Raw genomic sequence first — 25902 nt, forward strand, 5'->3', positions numbered from 1 at the left:
AGAATTTCAGTGCTGGATTTATTCTCAGCACTTTCTGGAGATTTCTCTACTTTAGCTATAATTTCCAGTCATAACTTTGATTACTGAATATTCAGAAGACTTCCTTTTCTTTTTTTTTTCCCCTCATTTTTCTTGTTTGTGTCCATGGAGTGAGCTTGAAAAGATTTGGAGGCAAAGGCTAGGGTGCTGGCTGGGAAGGATGACCAAGCACTTTGCAGGTCAACAACTTCTGTTTGAGCTGTCCTGGGTGCTTCTGATGTTGGAAAGGGTGATGGTTTTCAGACACTTAAGCTACAGGTTGAGTTGGAGGCAAACCAAAGCCAGGACACTGCTGTCTCAGGATTCACTTTGAATGGTAAGGTTTTTATTGCTTATAGTTGTTAGAGAGTTTGTGAAATCAGCAGGACTTAAGGGGTGTGAATGAAATTAGTCACTGCAAGGGAAGATTTCCTGTCTGTAACCAATATCTGAAAGAACTGTGTGGATGCAGAGTGCTCCTGTAAGTCGTATGAGAGGGACTGTAGTGCTGTTTCCCTCCCTGGGCCTTGTCCATCACAGTTTCCAGCTTTAGGAGAGGATAGGGTGGGTGTCAGTACCAATGACCTTCCAGCATTCACCTCCCATCATCCTTCCTTTGCTGTGTCTGCTGACGGTAAGGGTAGAGTGGCAAGAGGAGAGGATATGTTCACCTGGAAATAAACATGTGCTCAGTGAGATACACTGTTCATGTGTCTCCTCAAATAAACAGGCTCTGAATGAAGGTCGATAGCTGATGAAATCATCCTGTATATTTCCAAAGCAAATAAACATTTTTTGCTTTCATTTTCCCTCAGAGGGAGGAATGCCTTTGATTATTTTGTGTTAAGATTTGGTTGAACAGCTCGTTATTAGCTTTATTAGTATATATAGCACACACAATCTGTTGATATTTTCATGATGGAAACTGTAATATTCAAGTGGAACAGAGTTTTTTCATCTGCTTACAAAATCTCATCTACTTACCAAACCAATTGCTAGTCAAAATAAATAAATAAATGTTTGAGTCATATTTCTCATCCTAGGCAATAATCTGTGCTTTTCCATCTGACTCTATAAATACCTAGGTGTTTAATTCAATAAGAAGATATTTATGTTTTCTATTTTCTTTCTACTTCTTTTAAGGATTTTTCCCCTTTTCCACATCTGGTGTTCAGATTCCCAAGTTCCCCCCCCTTCCTTTCCCCTTCCCCCCAGAAGCTCCTGCTTAGAATTCAGCTAATGGATTTCTAATTCAATTTGGATTTCTGCTGGGATAAATCAGCCTCATACAAAATAATTTATGGTTCTTGAAAAATTTGCTGTGGATGAAATTAGGTAACCAGCACCAGGCAAATAATAATTTCATTAGGAACCATGAAAAGAAGTAGTGACTATGTAGATATTCATGAGGATTAATGTTTGTCTGGGGACAGCAGTATTCCCCTAGCCCATGGAGAGAGCCCTTCAGAGCTCTCAAGGCCAGGCTGCTCCACTGATGCAAAGGGAGACCAGTGGCAAACTTCACATCAGCTCCAGCATAGACAGATTTTGTTCCCTAGTCATTTTATAAACACAGATTTGTTTGGGATCCTTTCTGTAACTGCTGGCTGTTTAGCAAATAATACTGGCATGCATTTGGGAGAAGTTTTGAAGGAAGCATCTGAGTACAGAGCTGTTTGCTCAGTTTGAAGGTAGTGAACAAAGAGTGCTACCTATTGAGGTCCTACATCTGTATTGCAAATGGGACCCTGAACCTGGCAGGTTAGATTTTCCCGGGGTTACAGAAGAATATCAATCCCCTGGGTCTCAGTTCAATGCCTTAACCAGGTAGCCATGCAACTGAGCTATTGTTTTAGGTATATTTCAGTGTCCCATGTTTTTCTGAGATGCAGTGACACCGCTATCTAGATTAACTGTACACTTCAGATAGCTCATGAAATTAGGATCCATGACATCCCATTAGATCTCAGTTTTATTAATCAGGAGATGTTGGATCATCAGTTTTTGATGAGACAAAAATGCTTTCATTGAAACTTACAAAACAGGGAGCAAAGCTCTGCTGCAATTTTAATAATTGGAAAAGTAAGGGTAAAAATAACCATTCTTGCTAGAAACAAAAGGTTGACATTTTAACCCCAACACACCGATGCAAGAAGCAAGCTTAATTATTAATATGAAACAACATAAAAAGCAGAGAAAGTATTTGTAAAGTGCCACAGTCTGTTGCAGATCCTCACTCAAGGTAGCAGTATGCTTTCCCCTATTAAACAAACTTGTTCTGTGTAATGTGATTTACCACTGGCCCTAAAATGCATTTGCCTGAAGCTGATGACTCTGGCCTGAGCTCTGTCTTTGTTTCCAGTACATGATAGAGCCTTAAGAGCATGAGAAAAGGTGGGATCAATTTTTCACTTGGGAAAATGAAAAATTTATCATTTATCATGTTTGGGGCACCATGTTCAGACTGTTGACGTAGCAGTCAGATAAAGAACCTGAGTCCAAACTTTTAATTCTAAAAATGTGTGTAGAGTTAATTATCCTTGGATTTTTCCTGAATTGTGTGCTTTGGACTATACCCAGGAAACTTGTTTCCAGTATGTGTTGAGAATATATTTTATGTGCCGTAAAATGCATTCTACCGTCTAACCACAAAGGTTGTCAGGTCTTGTAAAAGGAGATTTTTTTTTTTTTTGGTGTTATTGTAACAGGCACCTTCTTTCATGTTCATGTAAATATGGCAGGCTCTGTCCTGTGTGACAAAGAATGCCTGAAGGGGACTTGAGAATGAATAGGTTTAACAAAAAGTATTTTAGCCTAAGCCTTGTCCATCTTTAATTAGTTATCAGGGTTAAAGAAGGGGTCAAGAGCCTGGAGCTGCTTCAGGACTAATGTGTCAAAGGGAAGTGAAGCCTAACACTGAAGAGGAAATGATGCTCCTCAGAGGTTTCATAATTTTTGACCTTGTGTCAACCATTATGACCACTAATGGCAGCTAGGGCAGAAGTGTCTCAAATTAGACTTTGCTTTTCAGGTGGTTAGGAGGGGACCTCATGCCATCGCACAGACCCATCACAATCTAGAATCCAAAATGAAAAATGCTTAAGAAAACCTCGTGGGCTGACACTGAAGTTTCTCTGCTGTTTGTATCCTGTGTCTGTATCAGAGGAAACACAACTAGCACTAATAGGCTTGAACTCTTGTAGCACAACCATATTCAACAGGAGCTGTGTTAATTTTCCGATTAAATGCCTGTAACTCACAGTTACAATACCATGTGAGTGCTTGGCAAAGTAACACTTGCATGTTTCTCTGTGAGTTTGTTACGTGACAGAGCAAGGAGCTAAAGTTTTGGAGATAGTCTGTAACCCACTTTTTTTTTTCAAGCATGAATATTTTATTAGTTTTAAACAAATCAGACATCCGTAGAATAGTTGAAGTCAGAAAGACCTCTAAGATCAGACAGTCCAGCTGTTAACCCGGCACTGCCAAATCCACCACTAGGCCATGTCACTAGGTGCCACATCTATACATCTTCTAAATATCTCTAGGGGTGGTGACTTAACCCCTTCCCTGAGCAGCCTGTTCCAATGCTTGACAACCCTGGAAGTGGAAAGAGGGCAGAAACTTCCACAAGGTAATCACCTTGAAATGTCACTGATATCTGCTGTTTGACAAGCATTTTATTTTCAGGTGCTGTACTGTTGAGAGCCGTGGCACAGTAACTGAGCCAACCTTATCCAGTAGCTCTGTAAAAGCACAACGAGTTTCCATCAGAAGTAATTAATATTTTGCAAAGGCAGATGTGACTGCTGGTACTCAGGGCAGGGCAGCAAAGAAACAGAGCCTTTGCCTCTTCACTTTACATTTCATGCTCTCAGTGCTCATAAGCCAGCCTCAGCCCCTGATGATTTGCCTCCAACCTTTTTCATCTCTTTACATGGTTAGGCAGACTCATAGAAAGTAGAGCTTGCAGATTACTGCATTAAGTTTCCTACACTGACAACAAGTCTCATAAACCTTGTTGCTCAAAGAACAGCTTGGTGCTCTTCATATGAGAACAGAAAGTATTTTCAATTGCCTTGCATGAAACCATACCATCTTTTGGCATTTTCCTAGGCTGAGTCCAATGCTAATGAGTACCTCCACCATCTCTTGCACGTTTAGGCAGCAGCTGGTAGTCTGACAGTTTGTCTCAGGGCAATGGTAATGTTCTGGATAAAGAACCTTAAATGTCATGTCTACATATATACCTGCAGGTATTGTCTTGAATTAGCAGTGGGATGTATAAAAAACTTCCCTCTGTTACAGAGCATTGACAGTTCTGTTTTCAATGTTCTTCTCATCTGGTTGATGTTAAAGTTTTAAGAGAAGCAGAAACTTTAATCATAATTATGAATTAAACAAACTGGGGGAAGGTGCCTTTTCCCCACTGGTAAGATGTAACTTGCAAAACTCTTTATAAAGGTGGTACAGTGTTTCCTCATGTAAATGTGATTCTCCTTTTCCTTACTCTGATGCAAATTGTATTTGACTCCACTGGAATTAGCTGTTGATTAACAGCAGTGCAGTTTACCAGAGTGAGCCAGGCCGGATGTACTCCAAGCACTGGGCTGAGAGGAGGAGATGGCACTATCAGAGCAGGGGAGACGGAGAACACACTGGTTGCTGTAGGCAACATGGTTGCACAGTGTCCACATAGTCTATGGCTGAGTGATAACCATTTTTCCTTTCATCTTCCTCTGCCCTCGGCTCTCTATTTGGGCATGCAGCATTCACATAAAATATGATCACAGAGAGGAGTGCACAAGAGGAGAGGGCTCCACTCCACATAGGGCTGCCTGGTGGGAGCACCAGCAGCCACTCAGTTGGCTTCTTTCTTTGACTGTGAAACCTCCCTGCTCTTGAGCTGCAACTCCCACCCCTAACAGTCCCCCAGTGTAATGGCAGATTTTGCAGTGCTGTTAAAAGGGAAAGCATGGTGTCTCCTTCTCCCCTTCAGCTCCTCACAGCTTCCTGAGAAAGAGTAGCAAGAGTATGGTGGCATAACAAGCACAATTACTGTTCTAGGTATGGCTTCTTTATTTAGGATGGTCTGTATAGTAGGACTGAGTCCAAATATCAGAAACCTCCTTCCTGGACACTTTAGTTCAGCCAATAATCCAGAATTTCTGGTGTCTGAGATGCCCATTGTCTGGGTTTTTTAAAGGGCTTCAGGTTGTGCCTTTGGCTGACCGTGGATCAAGTATTGATTCCTGTGCTGCTGTGAAAGTTCCTTTTTTTTTCTAGGAGTACAGAAGGGCAGGAAAGGATGTGTTTGCCTTTTCTTTGATGTTTCTGTGTTTGAGAGGGAGACTTTTGCCCAGCAGCCTTCTGACGGATATGTAGCTGCTCAGTGCATATGTTCTTTGTTAAGTACAAGCGAAGCTTGGGTTTGATCTCCTGGGGATGTGCTGTTAAGCTGAGATGTGCTAGGAGAGTCTTCACTGAGCTGCTGCAGATGCAGGGAAAGCTCATTCCTCTATGTGTTCTTTATTTATTCTGTTTCTGGACTGAAGTCACCCAAAAAAGATGAACATTGCATGCCCTATCGATTTCTTTGTCACTTTTCCCAGACTGTGCCTGCACTCTGCCATCCCTGATGAAAAGAGTATTTAATTTTGTGGGTGCTCAGTAAATCTGAGTCAGAAATTCCCTTGACCTTGCTCCCAGGAGGGTCCAGCAAAGTTAGCAAGAATCTGGTTTGTGGGCTGCCACAAAACCAAGCCTCATTTTCAGGCACATAAAGGCCTGCCAGAGAATTTAGCTACAACCAAGCAGATGCCAGCCTCCAAGGTTGGCCAAATATTTTGCTGTTGCAAAATTGCAGACTTTCTGGGCTTTTTGAGGATACCTTCCCCTTCTGTGGTGCTGAAGAATGAGGAGTGATTGCCTTATTGCATGCTCACCTTGCAATCAGCCAGAGGTAGGGCTGACAGAGGGTAAGTGCCGAGAAAGACATTTTCCTTCTCCCCAGGTCAAGGCAGGAAAATGTGCTTTCTCTATCAGGGCACAGGCTGCACTTTGCTGTGCCAGTTCTCTGTCCCTGTGTGGTCTCCAAGGCCGAGGCAGGGTTGAGAGGGCCTTTTGGTATGGAAAGTGTTCATTAGTGATTCTTAGAAATAAGTCCTGTTTTCTCCCAATTTTTATTCAACTTGGACTAATATTGGATTCATAGCTCTGTAGTGTTATGGGTCTCTAAGGTGAAGGCTGGCTCTGGCATACAGCATTTTTTGCTTCCCATTTGGTGGCACTGCATGCCCTTCCTAGGAGGATAGGAAACCCTGTGACTAAAGGACTTCCAGCTGAGCAATTTTCCTTTCCTGAAAGAGTGTGCACTGTAATCCAAACCCTTGCCTCCATCCTGATAAGCTGTCTGGCTGAGCTAGCACCTGCTGTTAATTTCACAGTAAACAGTACTTGTTGCTCTAGAAAGCTTTTTAATCATAACATTAAAACCTGAACAGAAATCCCATCCATACAGTAAACTCCAGCTGCCTTTCTTGCAACGCTTGGGGAATGGTCTTGCCGAGTGATGGGCATCCAAATGCAAATAGAATTAACTTTGCAGCCATTCATTTTAAATTGCTCTTGAATCATTCTGAAGCAAATTCCATTTGAGAAGAATTTGCTTCAGGTCTCGCATGAAGAGATAATGGTCCAATATATTATCATCTAAGCAATAATAGTTCAAGTCTCGCAGTTCAGATATATACTGAGTTATATGCTGGGCTGATGAGAATTAAAGCTTCGTATATAGTAATAAAACTAGTGATCTAGAGATGAATAGATTGGTGTATGGAGCACAATATTTTCCTGCCAGAGATTAGAGCAGGGATACTAATCCATAAAAGGGGAAATATGCCATTAAATCTCTCTTTTCACGTGTTATGCATGAAGAGCTATAATATGTACAGTTTTACAGGCAAATGCATGAAAAGAGTAAAGACCTTTCCTAACATCAAAAGGTTCCTGACTTAGGCAAAGATTTGTTTTACCTTAAAAGAAAACTGAACTAAAATTAAGCTAAAATTTCTACATGTGACAGCCCATGCCAGTTTGTATCAATGCTGATTTCAGTGGCAATTCCCCTATTCCTATAGATTTGCCTTTGACTTTGCTTTTAAAAAACATAGCTGTCAGATACTACAGAGGGCAAATAAAAGTCTATCCGAATTTGGGCCAGCAATTAAAATAAAAATTCCAAGTTAAGTTTATAGATTAAAGTGGCTTTTAAAAATTTATTTTCTTAATATGAATGAATTGCACGACTGGAACCAGTTTAGCAGTACCATTAATCAGGTCTTTTGTCTTGCTAATATAAATCAGTCAATAACAACAGATGGGCTGTACACTTTATTATGTGAAAATAAAGATGAATGTGACATACTGCAGAAGTAAACTTGCAGCTCAAAGTTACTGAGCGCAGAAGGGGATTTGTTACAACAGGGGAGAACAATGTGTGTCTTGTGTTTGTGTTTGATCAAAGTTGTGAGGGGAACTTGCTGCACATGACATTGGCATAATGATTGGAAATCAAGTATGTGAATTTTTAGTGTTTGTTTGTATCTGCACTTCCAGATCACTCCCAAATGGTTTAATTAGCTTTTTTCCTCCAGACAAAAGAAAAAAAATGTCTAGCTGCTTAGGAGAGTTTAATAAGAGAGTTACAAAGTTTGCTGCTTTGCTGCACTGTTGGGAGATGAGCATTTCAAATAACTGGCGATAACCATCAGGAAGATGCAGATCAAAGTCTCAGGCAAGATTTATCCCCTCATGCAGCAATGGAGCACACCATGACAGACAATCCCTATCCAAATTATAGACATTGGCTCAACAGGCCTCATGGTGATAACAAAATGATCCCTGAAAAATCTAAGTCAGTTTGACTCACAGGAATGATCTGTGTTTAAGTGGAGCTGGTCAGCAGAAACTGATGGAAGTGTTAATTTTTTTCAGTTGTTAGAAACTGTGTCCTCATGAAAACACGGATTCATTAGATTGCTCTGGTGCTACCAAGTCTTGTTTTCTAGAGAACTGCAAAAAATCCCAACACAGTCAAATGTCATATATTGGCATTTTCTGTCAGATTTTTTAGGAATATTTTGCTATATAATTACACTAACATTATAATTATGCTTGCATGTTGCTGCAAGCATTACAGTGAAAGCACGACAGCATATGGCTATAATTCAAAAAATGAAATGCAAGACTTGGCTCCAAGGTATGTGTTAAGGTTGATGGTTCAAAGCCCTGTCCCAGATCAGCAGCTCGGTTGGCTGACTGTCCTAAGCTGTGACACAGCTGCGCCTGGTGTGATGTGCAAGCCATGGTGAGGGGATCAAAAGATTCTCATCCTGAGAAGCAAGTGTCACAGCCTGGCACTGGAGGGGAACTGGAGCTGCACACCCTCTCGACCTGTAAAGCACCATCCTGCCACTTCAGCTGGTGTGCCTGGGTGAGAGGGGAGAGGTGCTTTGCCTCCCTGCAGCACCAGACCCCATCTCTTTGGGGGATGCAGGAAACACCAAGTGACTTCCCACTGTGATTCACACAGGTGGATTAGGCCACCTGTTGCCTTTCAGCAGTGAAAAGCAGGAGCAAGGGTCCTTCAGTGCTAATGGAGGTGGACTAGCTTTACAGTGGGATTGCTGCTTTCTCTGCCAAACGCAGTCATGGTGATATTCTATATGTTCCTCTTGAGAAACAGCTCTATAAAAAAAACACCATTGTTGCTATTAACAGCAGCAGTATGAGGGCAGGGATTGAATGAGCATTCTCAAGTTTAAAAAGAAAAAAAAGTCTTAGCTACTATCTTAAATTCTTTCTGAAAGTGATGGTTTTAAATGCCAGTTTCCAGGGACGAGGCAGCCTTTGAGCACTATTTGTGTGACAGTTTGTGAATGGTTTCCATCTATATCCCTAACATTTAAGAGTGGTTCAGATGCCTCTTGATAGAAATGAGAGAGTGTGGAAAAATAAAGCTGAGCTTTATTGTCGTTCAAGAAGAGTAAGGAGGAATCAAAGCAAGAAGGCAGTAAGAAAGCAGGCTTGCTGTATCTGGCTCTGGGATGCCAGGTTGGTGGAGACAAGCAGCTATCACCACAATCAAAATGTGAGACTGGATCATAATGTACTGGGCAGTACTTTGAATACATACAAATAATACCTAAACTTAATAAATAGTTACCTTCAGGAGGAAAAGCCAAAACCCACACACATTTTCCAGGCTGATTAAAAAATAATTTTGAAAACCTCTTTTTTTTTTCTTTTTTGCAGCTTGCTGATCCCTCATTTTAGACTTTCTAGTTATCTTTGATAAGGTGCAGTTAATTGGTCAGGCATTGTAATTATTGCCTTTGATAACGTGCAGAAATTTAGTGGTGAAAATAAATACATTTGTTCTTCCAGTCACCAGAAATTAGCGAAGCAATACTTGTTTAATTATAAAACATATGTGTGCTTTGTTAGTTTCCATCTGTCTGCTTGCTGATTTGCAATTAAATGACCAGAAGAAAAAGATACGTCCTGTGGCAATTCAGGGGAAATGATTCATCTCTAATGTTTCTGTGTCGTGGATGTCTATGGAGCAGCATGTGGGAGAGGGGAAGAGGGGAGGTGTGCATGGGAAAAGGATGAGGAATGCCAAAAAGCCTCTTGATTCAGTTCAGACATGTTTCATTGTCATGAAACCAAATAAGGATTCCCATTAACTTACTGTAACTTGTCTTTCTTTTTGGAAAAAAACAGGGAGTAAAATGGAGTACGGAAGAAATCCCTAATGAGGAGAGGAAATAGGATTGCAGAGGAAGGAGGCTGGTGTGGTCAGAGTGAAAAGGAAACTACAGAAATAAAGGAAGCATGGGAAAGTGATAAAAAATTAAATTTAATTTGAGTATCTGGAAATGATTAATTGGAGATGGAAATGGAAGTGTTATAGTGTGTCACAGATTTTCCCTTTGCTAGAAGAATGTCAGGCCTTATCTATTGGCCCTTTTTTTATCTTTGAACTAGTTCACTTCTATTAACTCTCAGGGAGTGATGCAGTAGTGAGTCAGGCCTAATATTCCTTATAAAATGAGACACCAAGAAGGACAGGAGTATTTTTAAATTAATATGAAGGGCAGTGGGAAATAAAAAAAAATGGTGAGCATATGTTCTCTTCATAAACAGTTTAGGAGGTTCACAAAATGGTTTGCTCTGTAAGGTATTCCCATCACTGATAAAGACATGCAATTTACCTTCATACAGCTGCATGGATGGGTACCATATTACCTTCTTTCCCTCTCTCCTTCATCCCTGTTCCTTCTTGTCTTTCTGAAAAGCGGTAACTGGAAGGAGAGTCATGCCCCTTGTAATTCTGGACAGGGCCTGCACAGGGAGGTCTCAGGTTTGGGGAGGGAGCCGTCTGACGTTTCATCTTCATGAAGAGTGTCAGGGAGGAGACAGCCAGCCAGGATTTTCAGCTGGATGTTCCATGGAGTTGTATTGATCAGCATCAGCATCCATCGTGAGGTATAATGATAACTGTGCCAGAGGCAGAAAGGAGAGATTGAGTGAGGCCTTCAGAGCTGCCAGCTCGCTGCTGGTGGGTCTGTCAGGAGTTGGTGCCCCCCACCACTTTGCAACAGCCTTTTGGATGTTCCTGATGTGCTCTGATGGCAGGAGGGGAGGAAGATGGGGAGAAGGTTATTCTCTGCTGAATTTGGTGCTTTCTGATGTGGAAGAGTTCCTCTGCACAAAGGGGCAGAGGGGTTGTAAAAGGGGATTTGTGAAGAGGGAGGGAGAAAGGGAAGTATGCATGTTTGGTGTTTTCAGTCTTGCCTCCCGTGCAACAGATTCTTTTCCTTCTTCTCCAGACTACTTTCATTGACTTAATTCTTTACTAGCGGCACCAGAGAGGTGCTGAGGGTCCTTATGTCAATAGCATGTGTCCAAGTTTGCCCAAAATGTCACCATTTCAGAGGTTCCCTGCCCCATGCCCCAGCTCCCACATCCTCTCCAGAGCTGGACTGCACAGACCAAGGTTCTACTGACAGAGGAAATAAAGCACAGATTGTCACCTTCATTAGCAGTCTTAGCAGAAGGGTCAGAGTATGAACAAAGAGGTGCAGACTGGACTTGCATTTAGACTTTTGCCCTCAGCAGATTTCAAATTGCTCATCTGAAACAAAAGGTACTGTTTCCTATTTAGACCAGCCCCAGCTGGCAGTAGCTATTGCATCCACCTGATTATGCAGTGTGATAAGTCACTATTGAAAATGTGGCCTTGAAGCCTCTGAAAGTTTCTATTATTTCTCTTTATGGTTTTGCAGGCAACTCTACCAAGCACTAACACAAAGCTTTATTGCTGGTATTGCCAATGATGGTAACAAAGGACTGATCCCAGACTGTGAATGTGCACAACCCTGTCACATCACAGAGAGGAAAGAATGCTCAGGATGTAAAGAACAGTTTCTTCCAGTCTGGAAACAGCAATGCATCTAAGCCTCAGTTAGGAATGCTCCTAAGATAACATTTTATTCAAAAAATATGCACCTTTTTTACTTTTCATGAAGTTTTTGCAAGTGTTTGCCAGCTGAATTTTGATTCTTTTTTTTCTTTACAGATGATGACTTTTTTCATGAGCTTCCAGAAACTTTTCCATCTGATCCTCCAGAGCCATTGCCCCACTTCCTCATTGAACCTGAAGAGGCTTACATTGTGAAGAACAAGCCTGTGAATCTGTACTGCAAAGCAAGCCCAGCCACACAAATCTATTTTAAGTGCAACAGCGAGTGGGTTCATCAGAAGGACCACGTGGTGGACGAGAGAGTAGATGAAACCTCTGGTGAGTTTGTGTTATGTTGTGAAGGGATGAGAATGAACACCGTTAATACCAAGCCCACTGTTGTAGTCTAGCAGCTGTTTTATATGGCAGCTGCTTTCCTTTACTCCTGTTACAGCTGGGAATTGCATATCTGGCGTTACAAAATGTTCCTGTCATAGCACAGGGGTGGTGCCTGCATCCAAGTCAGCTAGTGGAACAGGAGTGTAGAGCACCCTGACCAAATCTGAAACCAGAAAACCAGGAGAACCATGCACAAACAAAATGAAATTCCTTTCTTCAGACAGGTCTACTCCCAGTTCACTTCTCCAGTGTCACAAATTCACAGTGGTTGCCCTGTGATGTTGTCACAGACTGAGAACCACGTTCTCCCCAAAGTGTCAAGGAGCAATTGGGTTGTTACTAGAATGATGTTTTCTTGGGGAGTTATAAGAAAAAAAAGGAGAAATTTAATCAGTTTTCAGCAAGAAAGAAGGAGAAAGCACACCTGGGCACACTTTAGAGCACTATTGATCCAGAGCAAGCACCTTGCTGTTATTCATTGCACAGTTCTGCCTGCTCTGTAGAGCCTGTAAGAAGGAGAACTGCAGGATCTTAGCATCCTTCCTTAGTCAATACCAGAAATCCCACTGGCATTCATGGAAGTAAAACAGGGTCCTCATAGCACAAAAAAAAAAAAAGGGTTGGGGGGGAGGGTTAAAAACTTGAGTAATAAAGCAGTGTTTGGGAAGACTGGTAATCAATAGAGTCTGAGACACAGGCAAGGAGAGAAGCAGGACTTACTGCTGTTTTGATGGCCCTGAGAAATAACTGGATACCAAGCGAGAAGGTACACTTTCCATTTGGGAATTGCACCACCACTTGGTCTAATTACTTAGAAAAATAACTCCACCAGATGTCTTGGAAGTCTCTTGTGAACCAGGTTTTATTTGTTTCAGCTCATTTATTTGCACAGAGATCAAAAGCATAAGCTTTTCTTGGTACTCTTGCTTGAAAAAGAGAAGGTTGGTGTAGGAAAAAAGGCTGTAAAAAAAAAATCTGTATTAGACTTGGGGCCTGTGTATTCGTTTGTAAAAATTGGCTTTTCCACAAGTTGACTGCAGGAGAAGCACTTGAAAAAAAAAGGAAATCATGTTGCTTAATACATGTTCAGGGTTTTTTATTCCATGGGAGCCCAAGGGAATGAAGATGGGCAAACAGAAGGACAGCTATGACTGAGTTAATTTTTTCAGTTTTCATGAACATCACCATTTAGAAACATGAATGTTTTTCACTACAGGTGAAATATTCATTCTTTTTTCTCAAAAATCACATTGTGGGAAAACTTGGCAATGCTATAAAGGAAATTGAATTCTACAAGTGTAAAAGGCAAATCTTTAAAAGAGAAGCATCAAAATATTTCAGAGGACAAATATTTTGCATAATAAACAACAGCAATTATATGCAAATGGGAGCTATTATCAATTAAAGATTAATATCATCTACTGGAGTTCAGTGGAGGGAAGAGGGTGTCAGAAGCTATGCATGTCAGATTATTAGCATAAGAGCCACAAACTTAGTCACACTAATAGCTTTTTTAAATGAAACTGTCATCAAAATCCAAATTAGTCAGTCAGCCTGGTTGTTGCCAGAATATTGGTTAATGCACGTCACAGCTGCAGTGTTTGTGCACCTTCCTGTAGGCAGATTTGGAATCTAGGGCTCGTAGTACATAAGTGGTATAGAAATGGGTAAAGAATTTGACTAAGGTTGTGGTAAAATAGTATTTTCTTTAAAGCAATGGAAGCAATATTCACTGCACATTATGCTGCAGAAAAAATTGCAAGAGACGGTGAGGATTCATTCCAGGACCCGAAGAAGGAGATATCAGCTCGGCAGCTTGCACCAGTCAGGCTGGCAAAGCCCTTGGGCTCTATCACTTTTGAGACTATTTTGGTTTCTTTTGCTATTTTTGACTATCTAGTGCAGTTGTAACCTAGGACACAGAAGTAATGACTGAGCTGCCCAGAGGGTGATGTAAGGATCCCTCTAGGTCCAAACCTAGATGCTGCCTCCTGACTTGTGGTTAGAGAGGGAGGAGAAACTGCCCACAAACCAGATTAGGTCTAGACTTCCCATGGGTGACCTGGGGCTCTAAGGCATCTCACTTTCACAGTGCTTCTGCAGGGTCAGTCGTGTAATCCCAGCAACTGAAAACTGTGTGCTTCCTTCTTTCCTGGTATTTTACTCCTCCTAAGGAAGAAAATATTCTGCTGCTGGGTTTGAACCAGGCTTTCAATTCTTTAGGTAGGCAAGCAAAGCAAAGAAAAACAAGGCAAATAGACAATAAAATATGAGAGGAAAAGAGTAAAGGTCACTTGTGCTTTCTTTTCTAAAGGATGAGTAATCAGGAAGAAAGTGAACTAAAATACAGGTGTGATGCTAGCAGTACATCACCTTGGGATTGTAAATGATGCATGAAAGAGAGAAATAGGTTTTGATTTGCAAAAGATTATGTGTTCATGGACTTTGAACCTGTGCCCAGGAATGAAATCTATGTAGAGATGATTAACTCTTCTCGTAAGGCAAATTTGTTTGTGTCATTGGGAAGACCAGAGAAAACAGCACAGCAATAGCAATGGCACATGAGATGAAATTAGAGTGCAGCCAAGCTCTCCTTGAAGAGACCTGCTAGATAGAAATGTTATATGTATTAATTTTTAAGAGAGGAAAAAAATATTCATATAATTTTTCTCTGTGTTTTTTTTTCTTTGTGGAGGAGAGAAGGTACAAAATGAGAGTAATAGTTACATATACTTTGTAGTGTGGGATTTTTTTGAACAGTGGGTAAAGCATTGCTGTAAAGAACATGCCTGGGAACTCTGTGGGAGTTGTTGCCTTCTGGTTGGACAGGATGAGAACCATGATAGTGGCAGGGTGTTCTAGTACCACTTTATTTAATTAAATTAGCCTGAAGAGAGAGCCTTGCAAAATATTTTATACTGATTGAGTCTGAGAAACCTGAGGCTTTACACAGAAGATCATTACATTCTGTTTTTAAATCCTCAGAATCACTGGAATTTTTCTTCTTTATGGAAAAAGCTGAACGTTTTCATAAAGAAGTCAAATGGTGCTTTGGAAATGTCTAGTGTACGTATCTGACTCTTTCATTTCCTATGTATATGAAATACAGGGCAGGGCATTGACTTTATGCCTTTATGTCTCTGGAATACTTTCTCATTAATGCAGGGAAAAAAAAAGAACACTGGTTTTAAAAAACAGAGATGAGAGTTCTTTTGAGGCAACACATTTGATTTTATGGCTGACTGTCATAAAAGATAACAGCAACAAAAATAAAAGGAGCCCTGTAGAACTTATGCTTTTGGGGGCAGGAAAATTCTATTGTTACAGGGCAGGAAGTTCAATAGCATCAATAATTGTTAGAGCAGTTTGTGCACATTTTACAAATTACTGTACCTCTGAAAATGACTATGGAAAATATTTTCTTGCACTGAGGATGGAAAAACAGTGAACCAGGTTGTTCAGAGAGGTGATGGATGCCTCATCCCTGGAAGCATTCTGGGCTGGATGGGGCTCTGAGCAACCTGATTTAGTTGAAGATGTCCCTGCTCATTGTAGGGCATTTGAGTAGATGACCTTAAAGCTCCCTTTGAACCCACACTATTCTGTGATTCTGTGATTTTTATTTTGCATGTGTGCTTTTATGGAGAAATATTTTCCGAGACACACAGACCAGTTCTGCAGTGGTGGGGGAATTATGAATGTGTAGAAAATCAGTGTCTTGCACCTCTTTCATTTTTCCAGAGGGATGAAATGCTGCTCTATCAAGCCACACATCCCAGCAATGTACAAGAGAAAAAGCAGAAAAAAATCTGGGGCTTTTTTTTTTATCTTTCTAGTTTGGATATGCATTGGAACATTTTCTCTGTGACTCTTAGGTGAAATGGTCTATAAACCCTCTCTTGCCCTCTGCAATGCCAGGGACATGTTCTTCTCTCTCCTTCAAGCAAGGAGAAAACATTTGTGATGCTTTTAATGCTAACTAAATAGACATATTGGGCAATTCACCCAGTATTATTGTTTGCCTACACTGTCTGTCTTCTTTTCCTGGGATGCAGAGGGAGAGGAGGTCTTGGAGACTTTGCTGATGACCCCTTCCTTTTGTCTGATTAAGAGAGTGTATCAAACTGCACTTGGAGTGGACAAATATGCACTTCTTTTCAGAGAGAAAGCTGACTTCTTCTTCAGTTTCTTTACATAGCCTCCACTGAAATTCCAATGCTTACCTCCCACCATTACCTTTCCCAATTAGTAAAGTATTTTTGGATGACTTGCAGATCCAATGAAAGGAGACCAAGTTTTTGACGTAGGGTCAGCATTGATCTGGCAAATAGGAGTTTGTTAACTTCAGCCATGGGTTTGGCAGCCTGTTGAGGGAGTAGATACCCAGCTAGCCAAGCCTTTAATAGATCACCCTCTCGACAGAAAGATCAAGGATTGACATCTGCCCTTTTGCCTTTAAGACAGCTCTTACAAGATCCTGCAGCCAAGAGAGCAGTGGGGAAGCCTTCACAGTCACTGTGCTCTTCTGGCACCATGTAGAGAGGCAGGAAAATCACTTCCAGCGCAGGATGCTCTGTTGCTTCATCTTCCTCTCTGTGTGTACATCTCATGAAAGCCATTTATTTTGGTGTTTGTCACACCATGTATTAGGAGGCTACTTTGTGCTAATGGCAAAAGTCATTGTTTAGTCTGGGACTTCTGATTACACTGCAAAGGTCATCATAGAACCTCTGATTTTGAGAAGTTGCATTCATTTATCTTAGTATTTTTTATAAAAAGGAAAAGCCACTATTTCTTAGTATTGCCTGTCTTTGAATAACAGTGTTGAAGAACTTAATTTGGCAGCCCAAATACAAAATTCCAGTGCCCCCAGTCCCCAAGTAAGCAGAGCTCAGGGAGAGATGTGAAAGGATAATATTTTACTCATTTCTTTTACCTCTAGATCTTTCTTTCCTTACAGCTATTTTCTTTCTCTGCATGCACGTCTTTTTTGCTTAATCTCTTTTTGCATCTTGACATGCTGTAGCCTCCTGTTTGCTGTACTATTTCTGAAGAATCCAAAGGATAAGGAAAAAGCTATTTTTCTGAGCAAATGTGGCCAGTGTCCCTATTCACTTCACTAAATATATAGCAAGTGATGCTGAATGCTGCAGTTAGACTTAGCCTGCAATATTTTGATTCTCTGGTGTAGAATACCTTGGGGTTATGTTAGTAAGGGTAGGCACACATCATAAATAAGGATTGCTTTCATTCCACCATTGTCAGAAGTCATTTTATTTTCCGTTTATCATTGGATCAAATCCATTACAGACATCAAGCACCCATATACGAAATAATTATTTCTCGGCAACATATTGCCAATTTTTAGCTCTGCTCCTTCAATACTCTGCCCTAATCCAGTTCATTTCAAGGAAATTTAAAAATGTGTCAGAATATCTCTTCCCAAATACTCCTGTTAATAGTTTTGAGATGTGGGTTAGAGCTGATGCTACAATCTGTTTTCTTTCATAATTTGAAATCTGTTCCCTCTCAGGAAAGTTGCTGCAAGTGAAACATGCTTATGTATGTATGGTTTGAAAGGCTGCAGGTGGTGCAGAAAGAAGCACATAACTCAGTTTCTCCAAAGATCTGGAACTCTCTGGGGAAATACAGGGTCCTTACTTCCATAAAACATATCAAGGAACCCATGGGGGTTTTTCACTTGAAATTTAAGCTGCAGACATTTTTTGCTGTCACTTGGGCCATCTTCTTTCTGCCTGTCACTCCCTGTGGCCTGACAGGCAGCTCTCCTGGGGTAGAGGAGCCCTGTGCCCATCAGTGCTGTGAGAGAAGTTTTCTCTTCTTCAAGGTTGCATCTTCAAAATCAGCTGCTGGGAACGTGTTTTCCTCTCACCCAGATCAAGGGAATACCCAACAACAAAGCTGTTGCAGACAGTGTGTTCAAGCAGACAAAGTTTGCACTTTTATCTTGAGCAATTAGTATATTTTTGTAGAAAAAATAGCTATTTTGGAAGCTTCAGAAGAAACACACAGAGAGGCAGAGAGCCACCACTTTCTAGGATACACATTTAATGTGTTGAAGTGAGTGAAGAAATTGCTAAAGTCAGGACATACCTGAAGAAGGGAAATAAACTTTTGTAAACAGAATAAGACCACTGGACCAGATATCTGCTTCTGGCAGCAAATCTCATAGGCAATAACAAGACTCCCCCTAAGCCCAGGGAGATTATCTTTTTGTTTAGAGGCCTGCAAAAGACTTGAGGATTTTTGAGTTAAACTCAACTGAGTATAGGATTCACTTACAGTATGTGCATTAACATACCAACAATTTCTTATTTAATCAAACTATTATATGTGGAGGCTTTGTCCCTCTAAGACTTTGTGGAAGGCTGCTCCAGCTCTTAGACCAAGACATCTTTTATTTCTGTTCGTAGCCATTGGGACCTGTCTGTCCTTCTGCTACTGCTGTCCTTTCCAGCAGCTTTTTCCCTGTGGGAGTGTGTGCCCAGCCCCCTTTGCAGGCAGCAGCAGTGGACATCACAAACCCTCTGCCCTCCTGTTGCTAAGATGACTGGGGCAGGTTCTCCCAGCCTTGCTCTGTCCTTCAGGGTACTCAGGCATGCTAACAGGGGGCCCAGGGGGAGCTACTCCCCCTGCAAATTAATCCCTCTCATGCTCCTCCTCTGAGTAATGATGGGCCCATGGGAAGGGTCATTTGCCCATCCCAGATTTTCTGTATAATCACCATGTATCTGTGCAGATCACTCAGTGTCTCTGTGATTTACCTCTGCAAAGTGCTTTGGGACCAAAAGATAAAAGCTTTAGGATATATTTGTCCTGGAGGTTTCCTGTGGGCTTCTAGAAAAACAAATCTGAGACAGGAAATAAAGTTATTTAAAATAATTACAAGAGGAATATGGATGCCTCTTACATTCATTTAAAGCATTTGAGGACACCCCCCTGAATATTTCCATCCTACATCTTCTCTCTTCCAAGTTTTTCCTTCATTAAACCCTCTGTTACACACTCATAATCGCATTAATTCCCCAAGAGACATCTTCTGACATCAGTCCACCCACCACAGCTTCAGACTAGCCACAACTTTGCACAGCAGCGCTTCCTATTTCCATCCCTGTCCTCCAGCTCTTTTTGAACGCTTTGTGTGGGATCTGGAGCCCCTGTGGCGAGGGTGGTCTGATACCTGAAAGGCTCATAAATGTGTTCTTGATTTGGAAGTGAGTCCCAAAGCCCAGTCTCCATCCTGCACCCACGGGCCTAAATGGAAAACAGCTGTTTCTTGGATACAGTAGTGGCAGAAAAGAGCATGGTGGAAAAGAAGAGCAGAGCCAAGGTCTTGAGTGCTGCCAAGCTAAAGTGCTGCACTCAGTAGCAGATGGAACAGGAACACTTGCATCCTGTAAGTGTAGTTTTTTCAGTTAATTAAATATAAGAATGAGTAGGACTAGTAAAGCTGTAGTTCCTTCACAAAAATACCTGGAAATACTCAGGGAAATTATACCTGACTTTTACTTCTATGCAAACAAGTTCTAGTCTGATGCAGCCAGATGATCTGGCTGTAGTCTAACACTCTTCAGAGACATTGGGGTCTTAATGACTGTGCTAAACATTTAAGTGTTTTGCAGACTACCTTGGTGTCTATCTAAGCTTGTGTCTCAGTAACCTGAGTGGTATCTTCTATGTTTTCCTCTCAGCTCGTTAGGCAGAGAAATCATCAGCTGAAGAATTCCTATTCTTTAAAACTACATTGGAGAAATCCTTTCTTTTAAAACTTTTTCAATAATGGGGCGCTTTTTTTTTTTTTTTTTTTTTGAAAGAAGAGCATTTGTATGGAGCAAAGCTTTGCACATAGATCAGATTTAGCAAGGCTTTTTTTGCTCTGCAGGTAGGGTGCCAAATCATCGCTAATGTTATGAAGGGAAGGAGAGGTGCCTGTCACACGCAGCTCTGACCCACACAGGATCTAATTTTGTGCCGCCTTTACAGGTTCACTGCCTGTATTCATTTTGTCATTCCCTTGCATTCCCAATTTGTACATAAATGAGCAGTATGATGTGGTAAGGACCAGCAGAGCTGCCATTCACCTGCAAGGTTACTTACAGTTCTTTCTCAGGTTTTGTTGGAATGCCTTTCACAATTCCTCATAACTTCTCATCCCCTTCCTACTTTGATTGTAAGAGTAGAAAGTGAGTCTTTTGTCAGACACTTCTGTGTCTTCTATTCCCTGAATACAAATCTTTAGGCCCTTGAAGCCTCTTCTATTTTTTGCTCCCAGGTTTTGATTCAGAGTGGATCTTGGTTGGTTGAATGCAGTTTTTGGGTTCCCAGTGACTTGTATAATTATGTTTTTGTGATGAGTGCCGATGCTGCACCTAGGTTGGTTGCTGTGCCCTCCTCTGGGGAGGAGTAAGGACGGCCAGCCTTGAGGAACAGCAGTGCCTGGAAGTAGATCAGGTTTGCTTTGGGGAATTAGGTTGAGTGCTTCTGGTTTTCAACGAAGGTGGAAACCAATATTGGAATTCAGAGTGGTGGGGTACCTAGGAAAAAAAGAGTAAAAGGAGGCATTTAGACCTACAGGGATATTTTGAAGCATTTGCTTACATAATTTAAAAGATCTTATTTTCATGTCAAAGTCACACAGATCTGCTGAGGAACTTGCTTACATCCCTGGTGCCCGCTGTAGCTGGCGAGTATCATGAACTGTGCTGTACCCAGCTGTACACACCAAAGGACTTCTGTGACCACCAGGCTGCCTTTTTGCATGCCTTCCTGCCATCATTCCTTTGTTCACTACAGACTAAGAAAAACCTCCTGGTGTTCAGGAGCTGGTGTTTTGACTGCTGCCCTGGCACAACTCTGAAAACATGCTGGGTGGGGGAGCAGACAGTAAATTCCCAGAGCTTCATCTCTGTCTGGAGAGTGACTTCACTTGACAGCACAGTGGACAAAGCTGCTTTGAAAGCAGCTGCTAGCCTTTTTCTTCTTTTCTTTTTAGTTTTCTTTTTTTTTTTTTCAAGATACCCAGGTCAGCTGTGAAATGCCATCCCCAGCATGCAGAACAATGGCAAAAAATGATGGGGGTCTTAAACTTCTTCCCTAACCTGCTGTTCCTATACATTGCAGAATAAAAAAATAGGAAAACAACTGCTGAGGAGGCTCCCGAGTGACCCCTTGTGTCACATTGAGCCTGTCCTTGTTCCCACAATAGCTGCATCAGCCACTGAACTGTGTCATTGCATCAAGTTCACAGAAATAAGGCATTTTCATGTTGTCTCTGCTTCTCAAAACCATGCAGGGTGGATGTGGTACATACATACGTGTGCAGATACATATTTTATATCTGTAACACATGTAAGTTGGTAAGTCAGTAAAATAAACAACTTGATGTCTATTTTGATATATAAATTTACACACAAACCCATTGATTGTTCCTTTTCCTGCCCCCCCTTCACTATGCAAGGGAATGTAAATATGCTGTTCAAAATTCAGATGTTCTCATTTGGCTTCCCAGATGTTTGAAGTTCAATAGATTTCTTTTTTTTTGTTGTTGTTGTTTTTTCATAATTTCCTCTGCTTCATCTTGTGAAGTGCTAGACCATTATTTCTTTGTGCCTGCACATTGAGATTCATCTGTAGGCTCTAAACTGCCTCGAAAGTGCTTCAATTTTGCATGAGCACTAAGCTGGGGACTGGGAAGCATTACCCACTGCTGAAGGCCCAGATCATTAAAAAGAGCATGTAAATCCTCTGAACCAAAAATGAAAAGTGCACAGATCTTCTTTGTGAAGTCTCAACTCCTGCTTTAAGTAAAACATGAACCATTGGCATGTTTTTTTTCCTGGCCCTTGAAAAAAACTAAACCAACATCTTTTCTCAGCTGCATGTTCCTCAATCAAAAGAAGGGAAGATTGGGCTATGACCCAAGAGCTGGAGCTGCTCAGAGCTCATACTCCTGCTTTTTTCTGTGGACAACCTGTGTTCTTTCCACTCCCTGTAAGCAGCACCAGCCAGGCAAGGAATTGTTTGGGGATTACCACCTGAGGTTTCTTAGTGTCAGGATAACTTTTGGGTCAAGATGCTTCAATTCACAATTGTTTCTGCTCTTAGACTTCAGCCTCTGTGAGTTCAGAAATTATGATGCCCATTGTTAAATGTAAATATATGTTTATAGGAAGGTTTTCTTTGGAGTCCTGCTACACTGGAACTTAATGCTTTTGTTCCAGGAAAAAGGAAAAAAATGTGGCAACTTTAGGCACATATTGTTGTATGTGGAAGAGAGCAATGAATTTTGAATCAATTTGTACATATTTGCAAAAACTGCTGTCAACCAGAAAATAGCCTTCATTAAGAAACAAAGGGGGAGGTGTTTTTCTTTTATCTCTGAATGGTTTGTAGGCTGAGAACAAGCAATCCAATGCTGTTCCAAGGTATTAAACAGCTGTAGTTTAAGGGTGATGTAAAGCAATCAACTGCTGAGATTAACCAGGGGAGGAGATAGCAGAGGGGCTATTTTACCTTACCAAGGGGACAAACCCACCATGTTGGCAGGGACCAGGGCATGTGGTTTGTTTTCCACCAGCATCCAAGAACTCTGTTTTGAAATCTCCTCTGCATCTTACACAACTTGGTCCTTCAGTTGTTAATGGGAAAAGAACAAAACCACCTTGTTTTCACTGAAAGAAAACAAAACCTAAACAGAATACATGTTCTTTAATTCAAATTCAAAGTCAAATCCCTCTGAAGACAGCCCTTTGTAATTTTTGTGTAAGTCAGTCAGTTAAAAAACAGGGGAGCTTGGATTTTAGTTTAACTCAATACCATTAGGTGGTAATTAGATAACGTAGGTAGGGGATGCAAGCCAGTGCAAACCTGACATTGATTTTAGAGCAATCTTGACTTTATTACACTGTTGCCTTCACCTGTGTTAATTTGAGTTCGGAATGTATCTATTTCCTAAAGAGAAAGTTATGAAGAGACCAAAAATAGCTGGAAGATTTTAATTTAAATATTTAAGCTAATATTTGTGGAAAATTGTTTGTGATCTTCACACAGTTATTTCATATTGCCAGCCAGCCTCAATTTGTGTAAAAGCAGTGTATTGAGACAAAGCCAGGTGTAGGCAGTCGCAGTGTGAAGGATTACTGGGTGTAAAAGCTGTTTACTCTTTTAAACTATCTCTGGATATCTATCTGTCTATCTGTCTTTTGTTAAGATTACAGGTACTCTATATAGAAAATAAGCTATAGGCAAAGTGTGCCATTCTGCAATCATCTCAGTCCCATTATGGTGCACAGAATACATTTTTCTCAGCAAGAACTTTAATATTTGAAGCTGTTCTTCTTGTGCATAGCCTATTTATTCATTTTTAAACATCAAATTCTATAGCTTAAGTACTCTGATATATTCTAGTGGAATAACTCTCTGACTGTGAGGGATCCATCTCTGCAAGAGGGTAAATAAATTTAAATTCCTGCATAGCACTGGTTTTATTTTTTTTTACCTTCGTCAAAAATTTACTTCACCAGGTAAAGCAAACAGACACAGGTTGTTGACAGCACCTGTGATGAACAATTAAATAAATTGGATGGGTCATTCCGGGCTATCCATAAGAAAAAGATCATAATTCTTGACTTTGGTCACTTATATTTTACCACTAAAGGTAAAAGGCCAAAAGATTACATGAAAAGAAACCAATCTCTTTCTCTTTTATTAAATCTGTTTACGGTCATACCACTTTGACTTATGGTCTTGGCCACTTTCATGAGGCAAAACTATGCTACTCTTTTAAGTGTTTTTTTGGTGAGGCTTTGTTAGAACTCTTAAATCAGATGAGGAACATGAGGAACATAATTTGATTCTATATCAGCAAGGGTGCTTCATGAGTGTGCAGAGGAATGCCCCTACCCCAGAGCTGTTTTGCTGCTGGCTCCACAAAGCCTCTTTACATCAATCAGAAACTGTCCCTGCCCTCTGCATTCCCTCCAAGCAGTGGGAAGGGACATTTGGGGTCTCACCTACTTGGGGGAACCTGGACCTGTCTAAGCAGAGAGAGAACCAGCAGCACAAAATAATCAGGTTTGTGAGGATGGTCTGAGAACTGACTTTCCAAAATTGAATGTATAAAGGGTTGCAAGTTACCTTTGTGAAAATGGGCTGTATTTCCATACTTATTGGCAGTGGCTGTGATATACCTGCTATCTATATGCAGGTGTTACTGCAGTGTCTTTTTCCAGACCAGTAGGTCATGAAGTTCCATCTCCTTGAGAAATGTGTTCTTTGGCATATGTGATTACTAATTAATGAAATACCTTTTGGGCAAATGAAAGCACAAAAGCACAGAAACTGTTTGAACTGCTTACAGAGAAAATAAACAAAGTATCCATGCAGTTTCTTAGAGTTCTTGTAAGTGCAATTTAGTCTTGCAACTAAATAGTTCCTGTTTACTGTTCTGCCAGAGGGTTCAAACACATACCAATGTAGCACTTTCACCAAAATCGCTCTATCAAAGTCCTGAGGAGTATTTTCACAGGTCTTGGGTATTAATATCAAATGCTGAACAGTTATGGCAGCCAAATATATCAAAACAGTTTCTTGGCAGAATGATGCCCAGTGAGGTGTAGATATTAACTCTGTGACCTACACTGACTCCAAGCTGAATAATTACATTCGATTAATTGATCACAAATTTCTGTTTTCTGGTGGGGTTGGTGATCATTTATTGTCTTGTGCAGTCTTATATGGTCATAGAGCCTTGAGACATTTTTGTTTCCCTAGAAAAACATGCATCTGATCAGCAAATCTGTTTCTTTTAGAATCATTGAGAAATTTGCCAATTACTTCAGTGGATGCAATATGGAAGCCATGAGTTATAACTGCAGTTATCAATAATCTGCCATAATATCTACAATTGCATTGCATTTGCATACATTAAAAAAGATAACATTTGTGCCTCTGAAGACCAGATAATCTACCTCACAGTTTGTATAGCCAACTAGTTAAGCACTTGAGGACCATATGTATGAAGTGTGTCTTTCCTTTATTGTGTTTCTAGGATACAGTTATAATAAAAGACCATGCATATAAGGCACGATTCCCTCTTCACACTTCCTTTTGCTCCATGAGGGGTATTAGCTTCGATTTTGATATACACCATGAGCTAGTGCCTCTCCCTGTGCTTTTTAGCAGTAGGCAGACTGAGAAAGATTCCTTCCACCCTCTGCCTTTCTCTGCCCATTAATCCATCATAGCCTGCAAATACAGAAATAAGTTCTGGTTCTTTCCTACTCCTTTTCAGAGAACAAGTTGTATTAGTCCCAGAAATACATTTATTTTATTGAAAAAGCTGTGCTAGTAAGTTGGCAAAAATTGTGACGTATAGACAACTTCTTAATTCACTGGACTGGGACATAATTGCAGACCAGTTATGACAAATGTCACGACCCTTCTTCATTGCTATCCTCCACCCTGAACTGGGCAGAAAACTACTAGAACAAAAGAATATCTTAGACTGGTTGTCAGCTGGTGACTGAGCCACACACAGCCATTCACTCACTCCCATGGTGGGATGGGGCTGAGAATCCAGCAGGTAGAAATGAGGAAACTCATGGGCTGGGATAAAGGCTGTTTAATAGGTAAACCAGAAACTGTGCAAGCAAAGCAAAACACAGAATTTATTCAACACTTGGTAGGCAGGCAGGTGTTCCCAGGAAAGCATGGGTCCATCACAGGTGTCTTTGCAGGACAAATACCATCGCTCTGAACATTTTCCTTATTCTTCTCTCAGCTTTATATGCTGAGCATGCCAGGGATATCCCTTTGGTCAAGTCTTTGTGGATTTATAAAAGGAACCTGTCAAACATTCTAGCTGCCAACATTGCTGTTATTTCCCTTCAACTCTGTTTGTTATGACATTGCTTGAAATAGGAAGATCCTGACTTCTT

The 25902-nt window shown here is 40.9% G+C and overlaps 1 protein-coding gene across 2 annotated transcripts in view; it reads left to right on the forward strand.

Annotated features, from left to right (window-relative positions):
* Window positions 1–25902, forward strand: part of UNC5C (unc-5 netrin receptor C) — a 249366-nt gene that overhangs the window by 143884 nt on the left and 79580 nt on the right. For both annotated transcript variants that reach the window (XM_030947608.1, XM_030947607.1), the window contains exon 2: window positions 11663–11884. In XM_030947608.1, coding sequence (XP_030803468.1) covers window positions 11663–11884 — 222 coding nt within the window. The remainder of the gene's footprint in view (window positions 1–11662; window positions 11885–25902) is intronic.

The sequence above is a fragment of the Camarhynchus parvulus genome, chromosome 4, assembly GCF_901933205.1.
Source record: "Camarhynchus parvulus chromosome 4, STF_HiC, whole genome shotgun sequence".
Lineage (NCBI taxonomy): Eukaryota > Metazoa > Chordata > Aves > Passeriformes > Thraupidae > Camarhynchus > Camarhynchus parvulus.